Source organism: Somniosus microcephalus, chromosome 1 (assembly GCF_052327205.1).
Source record: "Somniosus microcephalus isolate GS21.2 chromosome 1, FLI_Smic_1.0, whole genome shotgun sequence".
Taxonomy (NCBI): domain Eukaryota; kingdom Metazoa; phylum Chordata; class Chondrichthyes; order Squaliformes; family Somniosidae; genus Somniosus; species Somniosus microcephalus.
In genome coordinates, this window is record NC_140987.1 from 226313013 (window position 1) to 226333702 (window position 20690).

The 20690-nt window shown below is 44.0% G+C and overlaps 1 protein-coding gene across 5 annotated transcripts in view; it reads left to right on the plus strand.

Moving 5' to 3' along the window:
- The window catches only part of LOC147124655 (uncharacterized), a 176738-nt gene that overhangs the window by 38540 nt on the left and 117508 nt on the right, over positions 1-20690 (plus strand). For all 5 annotated transcript variants that reach the window (XM_085991062.1, XM_085991090.1, XM_085991079.1 and 2 more), the window contains one exon: positions 14687-15453. In XM_085991062.1, the coding sequence (XP_085847188.1) occupies positions 14687-15453 (767 nt within the window). The remainder of the gene's footprint in view (positions 1-14686; positions 15454-20690) is intronic.

Genomic DNA, 20690 nt, shown 5'->3' on the forward strand with positions numbered 1-20690 from the left:
AATCACCACCCCAAACTCCTTGCTAGGTTGTCTTGTTTAGGAGTCAGAACACTCTGCTCACCTGTGATCCAGTGAAGTAAAAAGAGAAGAGCCGAAGTAAAAAGAGACCCGATAGCTTCTCAGTAGCTATCTTTTATACCTGTTGCCGCTGCCGCTCTGTCTGGAAAAATTCCTGCCTAAAGTTCCCGTACACAAACACAAGGACTGTGATTGGCTGCTGAATCATAGCCAGCCATAATCGACCTCGGGTCAAGTGGGCAACTCCTGACCTCCCTGGTTTGATTGCCAGGTCTTTCACACAAACACATTACAAGCTGTAAACCTCTGTGTTTGACCGGGCTCCAAAGCACAAGCCTTAAAAGATGTTCCTTCTCAATGTGTGTGAATACTTCCCCAAATTTCCTTGACTCTGTTGTAGTCTAGTCCAGCAGTCTTTCGTGGCTCTGAACATGCTTCAAAACATTGATCTGACCCAGAGGCAATTCAAAAACACATAAATCTTCATCCACGATGTGGACCAATGTTTCTCTTGTTTTCAGGGGAATTTTGCGAAACTCTTACAAGTAGAAGACACAAAGAACATACCAGAAATTGTGGGGAACCAAGGGTCTAACGAGAGTGAGGAACTTTAAAGTAATTGATATTAGTAAAGAGAAAGTACTGGAGAAATTAATGAGACTAAAAGCCAACAAATCCCTTGGACCTGAAGGGCTATATCCTAGGGTTTTAAGAGGTGGCAGAGAGAGCGAATGCATTGGTTTTGATCTTCCAGAATTCCCTAGATTCTAGAATGGTCCCTGTCGATTGGAAGATAGCAAACGTAACCCCGCTATTCAAGAAAGGAGGGAGAGAGAAAACTGGGAACTATAGGCCAGTTAGCCTGACATCAGCCGTAGGGAAAATGCAAGAATCTATTATTAAGGACATGGTAACAGGGCACTTGGAAAATCATAATATTAGGCAGAATCAACATAGTTTTATGAAAGGGAAATTGTGTTTGACAAATCTATTGGAGTTTTTTGAGGGTGTAACTAGCAGGGTAGATGAGGGGAAACCAGTGGAAGTAGTATATTTGGATTTTCAGAAGGCATTCGATAAGATGCCACACAAGATTAGGGCTCATGGGATTCAGGGTAATAAGTTAGCATGGATTGAAGATTGGTTAACAGACAGAAAACGGAGAGTAGGAATAAACAGGCCATTTTCGGAATGGCAGGGTGCATCTAGTGGAGTGCCGCAAGGATTATTGCTTGGACCGCAGCTATTTACAATCTATATTAATGACTTGGATGAAAGGACCAAGTGTAATGTATCCAAGTTTGCTGACGGTACAAAGCTAGGTGGGAAAGTAAGCTGTGTGGAGGATGTGACGAGGCTGGAAAAGGATATAGACCAGTTAAGTGAGTGGGCAAGAAGGTGGTAGATGGAGTATAATGTGGAGAAGTGTGAAATTATCCACTTTGTTAGAAAGAATGGAAAAGCAGAATATTTTTTAAAAGGTGAGAGACTAGTAAATGTTGGGATTCAAGGGGATTTGGGTGTCCTTGTACACAAATCACAAAGTTAATATGCAGGTACAGCAAGCAATTAGGAAGGCAAATGGTATGTTAAACTATTGCAAGGAGGTTGGCGTACAAGAGTAAGGTAGTCTTGCTGCAATTATATAGGATTTTGGTGAGACCACACCTGGAGTACTGTGTCGAGTTTTGATATACTTGCCTTAGAAGGGGTGCAACAAAGGTTCACTAGATTGATTCCTGGGATGAGAGGGCTGTCCTATGAGGAGCGATTGAGTAGAATGGGTCTGTATTCTCTGGAGTTTAGAAGAATGAGAGGTGAGCTCATTGAAGCGTATAAAATTCTTAAGAGGGCTTGATAGGGTAGATGCTGTGAGAGGCTGTTTCCTCTAGCTAGAGTCGAGAACTAGGGGTCACAGTCTCAGGATAAGGGGCTGGCTATTTAGGACTGAAATGAGGAGTAACTTACTCAATCTGAGGATTGTGAATCTTTGGAATTCTCTACCCCAGAAGGCTATCGATGCTCATTCAATGAGTATATTCAAGACTGAGATTGATAGATTATTTGGGATTAAAGGAATCAAGGGATAAGGAGATAGGATGGGAAAGTGGAGTTGATGTAGACATTCAGCCATGACCTTGAATGGTAGAGCAGGCATGAGGTGCCATATGACCTACTCCTACTCCTGCTCCTATTTCTTATGTTCTTATGAACACTGTATAGGTTTTCACTTCTTTATGTTAAGTCGTCTTCTTTCGTATGGTAGTAACAAAGCAATTCAAATGTCAATATTGAAGTCAGAAATCCAGGCCAAAGCTTCTGGTGTAACAGCATGGCTATCTTGTAGGCTGCCAGTGAATTTCCTCTGAGGGCAGTGCTCAATGATGTGCTCCAGGGTCTGATTAGGAGCTCCACATTCGCATGATGGGGATGCTTTAGTCTTCCATTTATGGGGAAGGTGGCAGCATCTACCATGACCAGTTCTGAGGCGGTTAATGGTTGTCCACTGTTTGCGAGGAAGGTTTGATGCTTCAGGTTGCACTGTGGGGTCCTCTATAAGGAATCCATTCCGTATGTCGCGGCTCTTCCAAGCATTTCGCCATCGGTCATCAAGGCTGAGGGGAAATTGGTGAAGGGCTTTGGCGACGGTCCAAAATGGCCTTCTAGATTTGAGATGGGTTGGTGGTGGTAGGTTGTTCAAGTCGGCCTGGATCGGCATGTCTTTGCTGGTGTAGCTGTTGTATTCGCTGGAGACTGCATATTCGCGGCGTAGGTGGTGGTGCGATGTTTGCAAGCACAGGCAGCCAAAGTGTTGGTGTCGGTTAAAAGCATACCGGTGATCATTCTCATAATAGAATTCAGCTGCACATCAATGTATTTGACATGCGGACTTGATAGCCATGTCGGAGAGCAGTACTCCGCTGTAGAGTACACCGGGACGAGTGCTGCCGTATGGAGGGTTTGAGTGTCTGCTCCCGCGAGTTTCTGGATCATGTTGACCCTACTCTTTAGTTTCTTCCCAAGATTCTGGAGATGTTGTCTGTATGACAGGGTGCAGTCAAGCGCGACTCCTAAATAGAAGGGTTTTCGGCATGGTTTACCTCTGCACCGCAAAAGGAGACTTTCAAAGCTTGGTTTGCTTGATGGGTGTTGAGGTGGAATGTCGACATGACTGCCTTTTGCGGATTTGACCGAAGTCACCATCGGTGGAAGTAGGCCTCCGTCCTCTGTAAATCACTGGTCAGGGTCTCCTCAGTGATGGACAGATTCATGTTTTGCATGGCCAAGGCAATGTCATCAGCATATACGAACTTGTGGGACTCTGTTTCGGGCAGGTCATTGGTGTAAACGTTGAATAACATGGGTGCCAGGACAGAACCCTGTGGGAGTCCGTTGTTCATAATCCTATATCTACTCTTCTGGGTTTCAGAGTACACACGGAAGCGTTGTTTGCTAAGCATGGAGTTGAGAAGATGGATCATTGTTCTGCAGGGTAAAATGGTGGAAAGCTTGAAAAGCAGTCCATGCTTCCATACTGTATTATACGCCGCTAACAGGTCCACGAGTGCTACAGCGGTCTTGAGCTGGCGCTGGAAGCCTGCTTCAATGTGTGTTATTAAAGCTACCACTTGGTCGCAGCAGTTACGGCCGCTTTGGAAGCCTGCTTGCTCCTTGGGAATGGTTGGCTTGATGATGGGGGCTAGTCTGGAGTAGTAGCCTCTCCAGCACTTTATAACAAAGTGCAAAGTAAGGAGATTGGGCGGTAGCTGGAGGCTTCACAAGCATTCTTCCCTTGCTTCAGAAGGGCAATTATTTTAGTCTCCCTCCAAATCGGTGAAATGTTACCAATTGCCAGTAACTCACAGAAGGAGGAGGTTAACCATCTCTTTGCTTTGGGTTCCAGTGCTTTTAAGAATTCTGGGTAAACACCATCTGGACCAGCAGCTTTTCCAGATTTGGTTGTCGACAGGGCTGCGTTTAGTTCGTCCAAGGTGAATGGATCAGACATAGTTGACGATCTTGGTGCTGCCATCAAGTTTGTAGAAAGCTGCCACTTCACCGGACGTTGAAATTCTTTGTCCACCGGAGCCTTTGATGTTTGTATCAAGTGGGATGCAATGGATTCTGTTAAGTCTGTGTGTTCCAGTTGTATTAAGATTAATTACTGACACAGACTACAAGAATAAAGTTCAACAGGTCTTTACTAGTTGGAGGTCAGGACTATACTAAATACAATATCACTACACAGTACTTATATACCGGTGGTCACCACCGGTATTACGTATACAGCAGCCAGAGAAAGTAGTACATCTCTTAAGGTGGAACAGGCTTAAGTTCTCTTAAGGTGGAACAGGTTACATACACCACAATCCTCCCTTTTTAGCTTAACAGTCATATCCCCATTTAACATAACATAATAACATATATACATATATAACTTCAGGTATAAACAGTTCAAAGGTTCAGTCTCTCAGGAGGCCTTCTGATTCGGTTTGGATAACGCCTTTCAGTGGTCTCTGATTTTTGTTGCTGAGGTGACTCTTCTTGTTGGTTTCCTATGTATTGGACGTCATCATCAGGTACAGTCCCTGCCGAGGTAGATGCTTCAGGTTCATTAACGTCTTCCACAGTTGTCTCTGTCGCAACCATGGGTTCGACCCTTGCTCTTGATTCTACCAGTTGATCCGCATGACGCCTTATCACATTGTTACCAATATCTACTGTGTACATCAGAGGTCCTTGTCTGGCCCGAATTGTTCCGGACTGCCATTTTTCGTTTCCATAGCCCCTTGCCAACACTGGTTGTCCTACGTCGAAACTTCGAGTGGACTTGTTATTAATATGCCGGAACTGTTTGTTTTCCACTTCCCTCCGCACATTTGGTTTTAACAAATCCAACCTGGACCGCAACCTCCTGTTATAAAACATCATGGCAGGACTTTGGTTAGTCACTGCATGAGCTGCGTTTCGATATGCCATTAGGAAATTGTCCACCTTGTGTTGTAACGGAATCTGATCATCGTTCATGGCCTTTATTGCCTTTTTGAATGTTTGGACAAATCTCTCGGCCAACCCGTTTGTCGCCGGATGATATGGGGCAGAGGTATAATGTTTCACCCCATTCTTCTTTAAGAATTTTTGGAATTCTTCCAACACGAACTGTGGTCCGTTGTCCGAACATATCTGTTCTGGCAATCCGTTCCTTGCGAATATTGTTCTTAACACCGCAATTGTCTTTTCTGAAGTAGTGGTATTCAGCTTGATCACTTCTGGCCATTTGGAATGTGCGTCCACCGCAATTAGGAACATGGAGTCCATGAATGGACCAGCAAAGTCAATATGTACGCGTTGCCATGGGGCTGAAGGCCATTCCCATGGGTGTAGCGGTGCGATCGGAGGTGCATTTTGCACTTTTTGGCACCCAGCGCAGCTTTTTGTCAACTCCTCTATCTGTTGGTCAATGCCCGGCCACCGTACATAAGCCCTAGCAAGACTTTTCATCTTAACTCCCCCCAGATGACCTTCATGCAGTTCCTTTAGAACTCTTTCCCGTAACCTGGGAGGAATAATCACTCTTGTCCCGTACATCAAAGTACCATGGCAGACGGACAGCTGGTCTCGCCTTGCCGAGAATGCCGGTAACAGAGGATCACCATGTGTTGGCCATCCCTTCACTGTCACCTCGTAAACTCGGGACAGTGTCGGGTCGTTCCTGGTTTCTCTTTCAATACTTGCATTGGTGACTGGTAAACACTCGATGATGGTCGAATGAAATAACTCAACAGGGTCAACTTTCGTCGTCTCTTCTGCTTCAGGTAGTGGCAGGCGCGACAGCCCATCAGCATTGCCATGCTGCTTTGTACCTTTGAATTCTATTTGATATTGATGTGCCCCTAGGAAAAGGGACCATCTCTGGAGTCGCTGTGCTGTCATCACCGAAACACCCTTCTTAGGGTTAAAAATGGATACCAACGGCTGATGGTCTGTCAGAAGTGTGAATTTTTGGCCCTGCAGGTAATGATTAAACTTCTTCACTCCCCATACAAGGCTGAGAGCCTCCCTATCGATCTGCGCATAGTTGCGCTCAGCGGAGGTCAATGATCTGGATGCAAACGCGACTGGCTTTTCCGTGCCATTTGGCAACTTGTGTGAGAGTACTGCCCCAATACCATATGGAGAAGCATCACAAGCCAACCGAATAGGCAGTGTCGGGTTGAAGTGAGCCAACACTTCCTCTGAGGTGATCAATTCTTTGCTTTTGCGAAATGCCTTCTTACAGTTTTCGCTCCATTCCCATGGTACCCCCTTCTGTAAAAGAGCGTTCAGCGGGTGCAGTACCGTGGATAGATTCGGTAGAAACTTATGGTAATAGTTAATCAATCCCAGAAACGACCTCAACTGAGAGACATTATCCGGAGCGGGAGCCTTTACAACTGCCTATATCTTGTCAGGAGACTTATGAAGCCCCTCCCGGTCAATGACATGACCACAGTACGAGATCCGCTTCTGAAAGAACTCACATTTCTGCCGATTAACTCTAAGTCCATACTCTTTCAGTCTGTTGAGCACCAGTTCCAAGTTTGCGAGGTGTTCTTCATCACCATCACCTGTCATCAGAATATCATCCAGGTAACATTGTGTGCCTGGAATTCCCTGTAATACCTGCTCCATGGCCCTCTGCCAAATTGCCGGAGCCGATGCCACTCCAAAAACCAGCCTATTATACCGGTACAAACCTCTATGCGTGTTGATCGTGAGGTACTGGCGTGACTCTTCTTCAACCTCCATCTGCAAGTACGCCTGCGCCAGGTCTATCTTGGTGAAGTGTTTCCCGCCAGACAACGAAGCAAAAATATCCTCAATCCGCGGAAGCGGATACTGCACCGTGTGAAGCACCGGATTAACGGTGATCTTGAATTTTCCACAGATGCGAACCTTCCCTGGTTCTCCTGGCTTGTTGCTCGAAGGACGTTTCATAACGGGAACAATGGGTGTAGCCCACTCACTCCAATCTACCTTAGACAGTACACCTGAACGTTCTAGCGCTTCCAGTTCCGCTTCTACAGTAGGTCGTATTGCATAGGGTACCGGTCTGGCTTTGAAAAATTTTGGTTGTGCATGTTCATCAATCTTGATGTTTGCCGTAATTCCTTTCACTGTTCCCAGTCCTTGCTGGAACACCTCTTTAGCATCATCCAATATTTTGGACAATCGTTTAGGTTTGACATTGGTTTCCCCGGAATCTACCGTTAGTGCTTTTAAGGAGTGCCAGTCCATATTCATTTTCCTAATCCACTCCCGTCCCAGTAGTGGTGGACCTCCTTCAGGTAGCACATATAAGTCCATTACTTGGCTTTCTTCGCCCTTGTGGACCACTTTTACCTCTATCTTTCCGATGGGGTACACTCTCTGCCCAGTGTATGTTTTCAATATAATCTCCGTATCCCGTAGGGGAATATGTTGGAATAACCTTTTGTAATCTTTCTTATTCATGACCGTCAATGCCGATCCAGTGTCCAATTCCATCTTTACTTGGACTCCTGCTATCTGAAGAGTGACCCAAATTGTCTGGAGATCTGCATCCTTACCAACGTTGTGTACTCTTAAGCTACCCAGTTCATTACTGCTAGCATCTGAATCTGACTTCTGTTCGTTCGAACTGGTCTTTGTCACCTTGTGCACCTTTATGTATTTTCCTTGCGGTGACTTTTTGTTGCTGGTTTTCTTTCCTGACCGGCATACTTTAGCTATGTGGCCAAGCCTGCCACACGTTCTGCATTCTTGGTTTTTAAACCAACACTGGTTCTGATCGTGTGTTGTCTTTCCGCAACGATAACATTTTACAGTACTCAAACCCAATTTATTTGTACTGAGTTCCGGTGACCGTAGCTGCATTACTGCCGTGCCTCTCGCTGCGGCTTCGTGTGCTGCTGCCATAGTGACCGCTTTCTCAAGCGTCAGCTCATTCTCCTCGAGCAGTCGCTTTTGTGTATCTTCTTTTAATAATCCACACACAAATTTATCTCTTAGCGTGTCTGTTAGTCCCGTTCCAAACTGACAGTACTTTGCTAGCTTACGCAATTCCATTAAATATTCAGCATTGCTTTCATCCTTCAGCTGCCTTCTGCTGTAAAATTTAAATTGTTCCGCTAGCATCAGCGGCGTGGGGTTTAGATGATTTTTCAGGACAGTAACAATCTCCTCGAACGTCTTATCCGCCGGTTCATCTGGTGATAAAAGGTGTTTCAATTGCCCGTATGTCTTCGCACCCATTAAGTTTAATAAAGTTAGTGCTTTCTCTGCATCTGGGATTTTATTTGCTTTACAATAATTTTGTATGCATTCTACATACATGGCCCAATCTTCGATGTCGCTATCAAAGGTATTAATGTTCGCATGTTTAGGCATCGTTGCAATTTATTTTATCCCAAGATGGCGGCTTCCCGCTCTTGTCTTCGTCCTCCGCCTACAAAATGGCGGTTTTCCCGCGCTTGGCGGTCTTCACCCACTGGCTGCAATGGCGTTTGGCGTGCCGCTGCTGCTCCCCTTTCCCAGCGGTTAGTAACTCCCCCGACGCTGTCTCCGCTTCACCGCGGCTCTCGCGTCTTCAGTCGCCCCAGACGCTGCGCCTTTTTGGCCCGAAAGCGGCCCGGCCCTTATCTCCGGTCGCGATCGATCTCACCGCCCTTATTCCTCCGTCTTCCTCCCCCCCGTCTGTACAGCCAACGTGGCCGACTTTCTGCTCGCGTCGCTGACCGGCTTACCCACCACCGAGGTAGAAAGAAGATAGCTGACTGCCGCTGATGGAGGCTTCGAGTTCAGGATGTCTCCTGCACTCCGGGTTCTCGATGCCTGCCGCGCGACGTGTCTTCCAGCAGGGTGATGAGGGTGGATGCCTCTCTTCGACGCCCGTTCTGTGGACGAAGCCGCCGTGGATATAAACTGCCGCAGGGTAAGAATCGGACTCGTCGCCACTGTTAAGTCTGTGTGTTCCAGTTGTATTAAGATTAGTTACTGACACAGACTACAAGAATAAAGTTCAACAGGTCTTTACTGGTTGGAGGTCAGGACTATACTAAATACAATATCACTACACAGTACTTATATACCGGTGGTCACCACCGGTATTACGTGTACAGCAGCCAGAGAAAGTAGTACATCTCTTAAGGTGGAACAGGTTACATACACCACAGATTCCACTCTGATGGTTGTCCTGTGTTTATAGGCGGGGTTTGCTCAGCCAAGTTGATGGAGCAGGGCCCATGCTTTCCTGCTGGAGTGAGTGAAGTTAGCCTTCTCCATAAGGCTCCTCCACCTTTCACGTCTCGCTGAGTTCAAGGACTCCAGCATTGCTGTGGCTGGGTTCTTGTTCAGCGAATATTCCTGGTAGAGAGCCTCGCTTTCTTTCGTCCAATGAGGAGTATGTCTTTCTAAACCCCCTGAGGTATACTGCGTTTTGCGGCAGCTTTAATAATTCCTATAAATCTGTTGAAGGCATTGGTGGTTGGTGGAATCCACCTGATGTTGGTGTCAACTGACCTTCGGAAGGTTTCCCCAGTTTGCCTTTTTGAAGTTCCATCGTGGATGTAATGATAGGAATTTCGATGCCAACGTTGATGATTGAGGGCCTGTATTGACTGTTGGGGAAGTCGTTAAGAACGGTTCTGGAGCCATTGATTGGGTTTCCTTTGCTGTCTTTAGAGAGGAAACATAGGTCTGGGTTATATTTTCCCTGCCACCTTGAGAAATGAAATGTACCTCTATCTTTGACGTCAAAAAGGAGGAATTGATTCTCTAGTGAAGCCCCTGTACAATTGCTTCTCCATTATAGTTGACGTCTGCATAGCCCCACATTGTGTGGTGGCTATTAAAGTCTCTGAGATGGATGTTGACATGGATAGAGCGGTGGGTCAGGCCATAGTACGGGTGGTGGTTTGTAGACATTGGAGATTGTTCGCTCTCCTACAGGTATTGCTGTAGTGAAAACTCTTAGCAATACTGGTATGCTCGAGTTCAGTGCAGCCTTCGATGCCTTGTTTGACATAGCACGCCAGGCCATATTTGGGATGGTTATTGCAAGCAATTAGGCCAAAACCTGAGATATGTCCTCTTGTGTCGAACTGGTGGATGTGTTCGATGTGTGTTTCTTCAAGAACCAGGACATCAACGCTGTGTTTCTTGAGTAACCTTTCGAGATATTCACATTTTGAACGAGAGATGCCTTCGATGTTAAGTTGGCATATTCGGATGGCTGGGCTTACATGTAGTTTTCTTTGGTCCTGGAGAGGACCGTTGGATTTGCTTGATTTACTACTGTCACCGGGAGGTTGATTTAACGACAAGTTCGGTGTCCTTTGAGACGACATTAGTTGTGATCCAAGATCACGTGGGCTACAAAAAGGTTGTCATAGAAACATAGAAGATAGGAGCAGGAGTAGGCCATTCGGCCCTTCGAGCCTGCTCCGCCATTCAACGAGATCATGGCTGATCATCCAAACCCTAGCACCCGGTCCCTACACCGACAGCCATCCCACCCAAGCCCTATCCCCGTAACCCCACGTATTTAATCCCCCCTAACGCTAAGGGACAATTTTTTTTTTATTATCATGGCCAATCAACCTAACCCGCACATCTTTGGACTGTGGGAGGAAACCGGAGCACCCGGAGGAAACCCACGCAAACACAGGGAGAATGTGCAAACTCCACACAGACAGTCACCCGAGGCCAGATTTGAACCCGGGTCCATGGCACTGTGAGGCAACAGTGCTAACCACTATGCCACCGTGCTGCCCCATCATCCACCCTATGCTAAGTGAGGCACTGCTGCAGTTAATTCACTTGGTTCTGTCTTCTTGTAATACTTCCTGTACATCATGCTGAAAAAAAAATCATCTATTATACTTTTAAACACTATTTCTTATTAAACCTGCTATTTGAAACTGTCACCAGTCTCCTCTTCTGAGATGTCTCACTAACCCTCGATTCTGAGAACACTCAGACTTTACTCATAGACAACGGCCCTGAATTTGTGGTCGGAGGCGGAGCTAAGGAGTATGCTGCCGACTTCCGAACGGAATCCGCACTTACCTGCTGCGAACCCCCCTTCGAGAAGTTGCCTTGAAACACTGCGGAGTTGTGCACATGGGTGCACCGTTGTGCGTAAGCTTACCTGGGATCACGTGGGCGGTACTCCTTTCACTTCCTGACTCTTGGTCAATCGGGAGACAAAGAAATCTCCGATGGGACAGCATTAAGCTTTGCAGAAAGCCCATCAATTGCCCCTGATGTCTCTAATTGATTTAAGACCCTTTCCTTAGTTTGTGGGTATGCATGACTTTCTGCATGATATTAAACATTCATAATTTCATTTAATAATGTGCATTGTGAATCACAATAGAAGTGAATGTGATTAGTAAACAAATTATATGCGCTTTGTTAATTGCCGATTATTTAAAAAAAAACTCATTTTAAATAAAAAGGACTAAAGATGAACAAATCTAAAGTTTTACTTAACACAGTAAATTGAAGTTATTTTGATTTGCACAATTTAACCTAAATATATAGATATTAAAGCAATTATTAATACTTTAGCAGATAGTTAAATGTTTCTGGCCTCTGGATAGGAACCATAATACTCAATTTAGGATGCTTTTTTATGGGCTGTAACTTAGAATTTTCTCTTTCTTCTCGCCCCCCCACCCGGCCCTTATGCTGTGCAACGAGCTCCTTCGACTGTTTACAGCAGCCGTAAAATTTTTGAGGGTAATTAATGTGCAGTTGGTGGGCAATTAGTCCAGCTTATTGCCAGCGCATCATTTGAATGAGGACTTGAAAGTCGCAGCGGATCATCTGTCTATTTGGAACTTGACAAATCGTAAGTTCGAGATTTAAAATCCGAACTTGCGGTCAATTTCAAAGGCAGTACCGTCATACCGACCATGAATTCGGGGCCATCATCCAAATGCCCTTCAAAAGAACCTTCTAAAGACTCCTGATTTAAACCTAACTGTGCTTTTATGTCTCAGAACAGAGTAAGCCAGGGCATCCAGTGTTTTGAATAGCTGACCTCTCTGATTCGAAAAGCAATTGTTAGTCAAATACAAACTAACCATTCTGAAGTCTGCATATATTTGAACATAGTGATGCACTTTCTCAAGCCAGATAGCAGGGAGATCACAATACCTCACAACATTGTATTGAGATTGACCAGGTGAATGACTGGCTGCTAAAATGCTGCTGTGCAACCATCCTTCTTTAAAGGGACAGCTACCACAGTAATAGCAACAACTTGCATTTATACAGTGCCTTTAGCATAAAAACATTCCAAGATGCTTCACAGCAGTGTAATCAGACAAAAAAGGATACCAAGCTAAAGAAGGCGATATTAGGTGGAGTTATTAAAAGTTTGATTTAGAGTTGGCTTTTAAGGTGAGTCTTAAAGGAGGAGAGGGAAGTGGAGAGAGAGCAGAAACAAATACATAGGCTGGAATTTTCTTTACCTTGGCGGGTCCGTTGTGGGTATGTTGTATCCCGACCCAGCTGTTGGCTCGATCCCGCTGTTGAAAATGAACTTGCCTTAATGAGTGAGGCCTATTGAGCCCGCCCAGCGCGTTACCCAGCCCAATGAGATGGAGTGGGTCTGGTGACTTCATTCATGATGCATTTTCAGCTGGGGTATTTAAAGTGACCATGGCCACATTACATTTGAAGTTTCATCTAACATAGTGCTGTCAGTGCATCCAGCATTGGAGTGCTGCAAACACTGACCATCACTGCACAGAGGCAGAGGGCTGTAACCAGGTTCTCTGAGGACTCTCTCCATATGCTTATGGAGAGTCAGAGCACGCAGGGAGGTCCTCTTCCCTTCCGATGGGCGGAAGAGACCTCCCCAGGAGACCAAAACAGCCTGGTTGCAGAGGAGGTCACAAGCAGGGATGTGGTCAGGAGGACCTGGGTGCAGTGCTGCAAAAGTTTCAGTGATCTCATTAGATCAGGAAATGTTAGTACAAAGCCACACTCAACCTCATCCTGCTGTGCCCCTCATCACATCCCCATCACTGCCTTCCCAACCCTACTCCTGCACATCCTTACTCACAGCAACATATCTTGCACCTCCACCAATCCCTCTCTCTACATCATCACATCCCCATCTCACTTCCACCCCTCACACTCATCCTCATCCTAGTGCAATCATACCAACTAACAACACACAAGGATAGCCATTTGAGTGTTTTATCCAATGTTTATATAAAGTTTCTGTTAATGTGGTGTCAAACATAAAAATCTTTATTTTCAACACTTTCTAGTCTTGGACAGATTTGTGTGCACCTTTGGAAATGGCTTGGTGAGTTGCAGTGAATGGTGAGACATAACGGTACCCCCTGCAATGGTGATGAGTGTGAAAGAAATGGCTTGGTCATTGTAGTAATGCTTTATGGTGTTGGTGTGGGGTGTTGCCAACCTGGCGCATCATGTGGCAGTCATATGGGGTGTACAGCATAAAGTTACCTAAATCTGGCCACGGTAAGGCCATCCCTGTCCTCCCAGGAAGCAATGTGCTCGGGTGCTGATGCCCTCCGTCCTGTGCAGCATCAGGTGATTGCAGAGAAGGTTGGTGTTATTGGTGCTGCTGGTGGGGGGCTTATCGTCGTCCGATTCCGAGGACAAGGTGCGACAGTATAAATGGCACCCATGTTGTTGGAATAGATGGCAGGTGAAATACAGATGACAGAAGCATTCTGTCAATGGTGAGAGTGTTCTTCCAATGAGGTGATATTGGATGGAGACTTTGCTGGAAAGACTTGCAGCCTGCAGAATCTATGCTGGAAATGGACTGAGCAACAGCTTCTGCCTGAGGAAAGTGATCATCTGTCAGGTGGGAGCTTTTACTGTATATTTCATGCTGTCAAGTAATCAGCTGGAGCAATGGCCACGGAACTCCTGCCTCAGGTTGACAGACGTGGTTCCTGAGCTGCGTGAATCCCTTGGCCATGCAGGGAAATTTAAAAAGTAAGTGAAATAAGGCTCTCAAGTGCCTGTAAACTAGCTGTTGATCATCTCAATTGGGTCCCCTGCTGCTGCTGGTCAGGTCAGCTCCACGATGACACATACCTGGGGGAAAGGCGTGTGGGAGCGGGATGACGGCGGGTTCCCGACCCACTGTCAAAAATAACAACTTTCCCACCCGATCCGCCACCGATCGTGCCCACTACCTCCCTGGAAAATTCCGGCCTTAATTTTTGTGACCATTCCATTCAAATATATAATTGACAGTGGAGAAACCGTTGACCCAGAGTGGTGATGTATCCTCTGATTGAGAACATTGTGCATGATTGTTTCACACATACATAAACTGGACCCTGGAATAAATGCCTTTCATGGCCAAATGCCCTTCGTTACCTTATGAAAGAACCCTAATGCTAATTCAATGACTGGAACAAAGCTGTTTGACCTTTTAATCAAAAACTAGTGCCTGAAAATTAAGTGTAATAAAACCAGCAATTCAAGCCTTCATAGTCTTTCTGCACATGATCTGTAACAAAAAAGACACTGGTGAGTTTAGTAGACAGAGATAAAAAGCATGGATTTTTTGAGGCAGTGAGATGAGCATTTAAAGAGAACTAGGTTGCAGTCTCTAATTTAATACTGTATTACATTCCTTTCACAGACCAGCTGTTTCTGCATTGCCGCCACCAGCACAAGTTGTGCCTAGTATTTCAGCACCCAAGTGTAATGACTTTGCGTTTGAATTGATGGAAGAGGAGAACTTCAGTTTTGAGTCATGGATTACTATACCGAGGAAGACCCAAGTATTAAGCCAGAAACCAGATGAGCAAGAAAAGAAATCTGTCTCGAACATAAAGGAAGTAAAAAAGAAAGAAAAACACCGGAAAACAGCAAGAAAAGAAGTTGCCACAGATGAAAAACAAGAGAGATTACTAAGTGAGCCCTTGTCCCTTCTTAAACAGTTGGAGGGCAAAAAAGCTTCCAAACTGAACAAACTAACTAAACCAGAAGAAGTTGGCAAAAGGTCTGCTTTACATCTCTTGAAGAAGAATACTGCAGAGGAAGAGCAGGAAGAATTACAAAATGAACCTTCATCCGCCTCTAAACTATCTTTGACTCCCAAACAAAAATCAAAATTAGGACATAGAAAATCAGGAAATAAATGTGCTGCAATTGAGAGCAAAAGAGATGAATGTGAGGCATTCCTCGAAAAACCACCTTTATGTGTTGCAGAAAAAGCAAACGGAATAGAAAAGTCCAAAGTATCTGAGCAGGGTGCAGGAAGTTGTAAGAACTCTGCAGAATCTGGTCGTTCAGTCAGTTTGCCCAAAGCAGTAGCAAGTAACAGAAAAACACCTAAAAAAAATTTGTACGCAGAACCTGAAATTCCAAACAAAAAGGAAGTGGTAAAAGGACCAATGTTATCAGGTAAATCATTTTATATGTACTCTAAAACAGCATCTGATTAATGCTGGTTATCTCCTGCATAGAAGTGATTGAAGTACAGTATGTGTGCTGACCTGATCAGAATTAGTTTGCTGTGAGCCTTTGGCTGTTTAAAATTGAAGCCGCTGTGTGCTCACTCACCTTATCAGTGAACCAGCTTGATTAGTAGCGGGTGCCTCATCTGGGCCAAGCATTCTGAAGCTCGAGTACACAAATACCTGTTCGTGTTATATAGAGAGAAAATAACTTGCACAAACATTGGGCCGTATATTCCAATACCTATGGGTGTGTACGCGCTGTGTAAACACCCGTAGGGACATCGGAAATGCCAATTTTAGGCATGCCAAATGCATGCGCTGAAAACTGGCATTTCCGATCTGTCAAGAATGCTCTTGACAGATCCGTTGCCTGCCCTAGAGAAGGGTCTCTGCGGACGGATTGTTCCGCTTTTTGGAGAACCTCCGCCCGCAGAAAACCCTTAGAAATTTGTATGGCCTGCTTTTACCAGCATAAGAGTTGAAAAAAAAAAAAATTCACTCATTTATCATTTAAAAATACCTTTAGGTAAGTTTATTTTTAGCCCAGTAAATAACTTAAACAATAATTTTTTCAAAAAATTAAATTTAAAATATTGAATTTATTGTAATTCCACCATTTTAAAAAAGTGTGATCTCCATTCATATATTTGACAGGTCTATCTGTCAAGTGTTTGAAGGGAGATTCCCTTCTCCTATTGGCTCCCCATGGACGCTTGCGAACTGCATGCGCCTCTGGGATACGTGGGCCCTGCGCATTTCGAGTTTGGAGAGGCTCAGTAACGGAAGTATATGCACCTCGGGAGCCCTCGGGTAAGTCCGTAGATTTTTTCCAGATCGGAGGCCTCTGCACGCAGGAAGCCTCCGATCGGAAAATACGGACCATTATCTAAACAAAATAGAAGCAAACTCACTTACAAACCAAAGTTAAATCCTATTAACCAATAAACAACCTCCTTTTCTGCAGACTCTTTGAACAAACTTGAAGGGCTAATGATGACTGCTGGATGCATTCTGTGATGCTCCTTGTAGTCTTATACTAAATTTAAAAAAATATAAGTTTCTTTTCAGGTTTTATACCACACAAGTTGTCCATGTCTTTTACCACATATGTGTGAGCTGTCCAATATCTTCCTTATTCTCTAGTTAAGGAGACCTGCATATTTGCTCATGACCTTTTTTTGTTCAACTGTTGTTGTTTTTTAAAAGAACAATCTAGGTGGCCTGTGAATTTACAGCTAAAAATTTGAAACGCAAACTTGTGGTAAATTACTTGTTTAAAAAAAAAAAAAAATCCACATTTATTCCTCACTAAAATCAGAAGTTAGTTTGAAGTGGGTGAGCACTGAGAAGGATGTGGGGAATGCATTAGTCACTGGTGAGCAGCAGTTGGAAGCCAAGAATTGCCAACACTTGAATCCTGCAATTTACATTTAATCCTAATGATTAAACACAGTTTTTGACTGGATTAAATTTCCCATATGAATGGCGAGCATGAAAAGAAAATCCTGCAAAAATCGGTGCTTGGGACTAGTTCCCTCCCCCCGCCCACTATCTCCTTGTTCAGCTCCATCTCCTCCTGCTCTTGAAGCCCATGCTGGGTTTCCTCTTCAATCTTTCACATGAACCCCCCTTTATCTGCCTGCAGTCAGTGTGAATCAAACTCTGCTGTTCTTCCACGTTTGTTTGCTGGCGGTGGGTCAGGGGCTGGGCACATCCATAACGAACTCTCGTCAAGAACATAAGAAATAGGAGCAGGAATAGGCCATTTGGCCCTTCGAGCCTGCTCCGCCATTCAATAAGATCATGGCTGATCTTCTACCTCATCTCCATTTTCCTGCACTATCCCCATATCCCTTGATTCCCTTAATATCCAAAAATCTATCGATCTTTGTCCTGAATATACTCAACGACTGAGCCTCCACAGCCCTCTGGGGTAGAGAATTCCAAAGGTTCACCACACTCAGAAGAAATTTCTCCTCATCTCTGTCCTAAATGGCCGACCCCTTATTCTGAGACTGTGACCCCTGGTTCTAGACTCCCCAGCCAGGGGAAACATCCTCCCTGCGTCTACCCTGTCAAGCCCTGTAAGAATTTTGTATGTTTCAATGAGATCATCTCTCATTCTTCTAAACTCCAGAGAATATAGGTCTAGTCTACTCAATCTCTCCTCATAGGACAATCCCCCCATCCCAGGAACCAGCCTGGTGAACCCTCGTTTCATTCCCTCTATGGCAGCTATATCCTTCCTTGGGTAAGGAGACCAAAACTACACAATACTCCAGGTGTGGTCTCACCAGGGCGCTATATAATTGCAGTAAGACATCTTTACTCTTGTACTCAAATCCTCTTGTAATAAAGGCCAACATACCATTTGCTTTTCAAATTGCTTGCTGTACCTGCATGTTAACTTTGTGATTCATGTACAAGGGCACCCAGGTCCCTCTGAACACCAACATTTTCCAATCTCTCACCATTTAAAAAATACTCTGCTTTTCTATTTTTCCTACCGAAGTGGATAACTTCACATTTCTTCACATATTCCAATTGCCATGTTGTTGCCCACTCACTTAGCCTGTCCCCTTGAAGCCTCCTTGCATCCTACTCACAACTTACATTCCCACCCAGCTTTGTATTGGTGACAAGAAAACTGTACAGACAAGTATCAGTAGCTCTTCGCAGCTATCCTGGATATTCCTCATAGCAAATAAAGCACTCGGGGCTCACAGTCAGTATCACAATTGCGTGACTATAACGACACAATAAATGTAAATGTACAAATGTGTAATATAAACCAATATACACAACTAACTATACAAAAAAGTTTTGTGAACTGCAATCACTCAATAGAGGCTAAATAAAAACTTATTACATAGGATATACAGCACAGAAACGGGCCATTCGACCAGCCCATGCTGTCGTTTATGCTCTACTAGAGCCTCCTCCTGTCTTTCCTCATCTAACTATCGGCATAACCCTCTATTCCCTTCTCCCTCATATGCTTATCTAACCGCCCCTTAAATGCATCTATACTATTTGCTTCAACCAATCCCTGTGGTAGCAAGTTCCACAATTTCACCACTCTCTTTGGGTAAAGAAGTTTCTTCTGAATTCCCTATTTGATTTCTTGGTGACTATCTTATATTGATGGCCTTTAGTTATGCTCTTCCCCACAAGTGGAAACATTCTCTCTTTCCCTACTTTATCAAAACCCTTCATAATTTTAAAGACCTCTATTAGGTCACCCCTCAGCCTTCTCTTTTCAAGAGAAAAGAGACCCAGCCTGTTCATCCTTTCCTGATAGCTGTACCCTCGCATTTCTGGTGTAATTCTTGTAAATCTTCTCTGCATCCTCTCTAGTACCTCTGTATCTTTTTTATAATATGGTGACCAGAATTGTACGCAGTACTCCCAAGTGTGGTCTAACCTAGGTTCGATGCATGTTTAGCATAACTTCACTACTTTTCAATTCTATCCCTCTATCCTTGGTTTGCTTTTTTTATGGCCTTGTTAACCTGTGTCGCTACTTTTAGTGATTTTTGTATTTGTACTCCGTAATCCCTTTGCTCCTCTACCCGACCCAGACTCTCGCCCTCCAAGTAATAAGTGACCTCCCTATTCTTCTTACCAAAATGTAATACCTCACATTTATCTGTGTTGAAATTCATTTGCTGATTATATGTCCATTCTGCAAGCTTATTAATGTCTTCCTGTAATTTGTTGCAGTTCTCCTCAGTATTGACTATCTAACACCCCCCAAAAAATTGGTGTCATCTGCAAATTTAGAAATTGTGTTTTTGATTCCAAAGTCTAAATCATTAATATAAATTGTGAATAACAGTGGTCCCAGCACTGATCCTTGTGGAACACAACTTCCCACCTTCTGCCACTCTGAATCGCTACCCCTTACCCCTACTCTCTGCTTTCTATCTTATATCCAGCCAGCTCTCCATTCTGCTACTTGTCCCCTGACTCTGCATTCTCTGACCCTATTCATTACTCTATTATGTGGTAGCTTATCGAAGGCCTTTTGAAAATCTAGATCAGTTACATCTACTCCATTACCCTTGTCTGCTCTCTCTGTTACCTCTTTAAAGAATTCATTGAGGTTGGTCAAGCAAGACTTTCCCTTTTGAAATCCATGCTGACTATTCATTATTATATTTTTGGTTTCTAGATGTTCTTCTATTTTCTCCTTTAGTAGAGATTCCATTATTTTTCCTACCACCGATGTTAAGCTGACAGGTCCATAGTTCCCTGGACATGTTCTATCTCCCTTTTTAAAATATATTTATTACGTTAGCTATCTGCCAGTCCTCTGGCACTATACCTTGTTCTGATGGAATTATTAAATATGTGTAGTAATGCCTTTGCTATCTCTTCCCTAGATTCTTTTAAAATACCCGGATGCATTCCGTCCGGACCAAGGGTTTTATCCTGAGTTTGATTAGTTTATTTAATACATCTCGCCTTTTTATTTTAAATTAAGTCATCTCATTATTAATCTCATCATCTGATGCTATGTGCACCTGTTCTATCTCCCTGGTAAATACTGAAGCAAAGTAATTATTTAATATTTCTACCATGTCTCTATCACTGCCTGTGGTATTATTCTGTTCATCCTTTAGTGGTCCTATTCCCATCCTGACTTTTTTTACTTATGTGCCTGTAAAATATTTTACTATTTTCTTTTATGTTTCTTGATAATTTAATTTCAAAGTTCCTCTTTGCCTTCCTAATTTTTTTTGACTTCTCTCCTAATCTCTTTGTATTCTCCCTTATGCTCTCCCCTGCTTGCCATGTACTTAATGTATGCCTCATTCCTTACCCTCAATTTTTCCCTTTATGGCTTTATTCATCCATTAGTATTTAGCTCATTTTTGTTTCTTCTGAACTCTGTTGAACACAGATTTAAATTCCCATTGTTGTTCTACATCATTGTTTGCCAATATTGTTGTCCATTTTATTTTCCCAAGTTCCATTCTCAGCCCCTCAAAATTAGCTTTCCTCCAATCTATTACCCTGGTCTTTGTCATACTTATGTCCTTCTCAACTTTTAACTTAAAGCGTATTATGTTATGGTCACTATTGCCTAGATATTCCCCTACTTTTACTTCTCCTATCTGCTCTGATTCATTCCCTATGACTAGATCCAATAGCGAATCCTCCCTTGTTGGGCTTTTC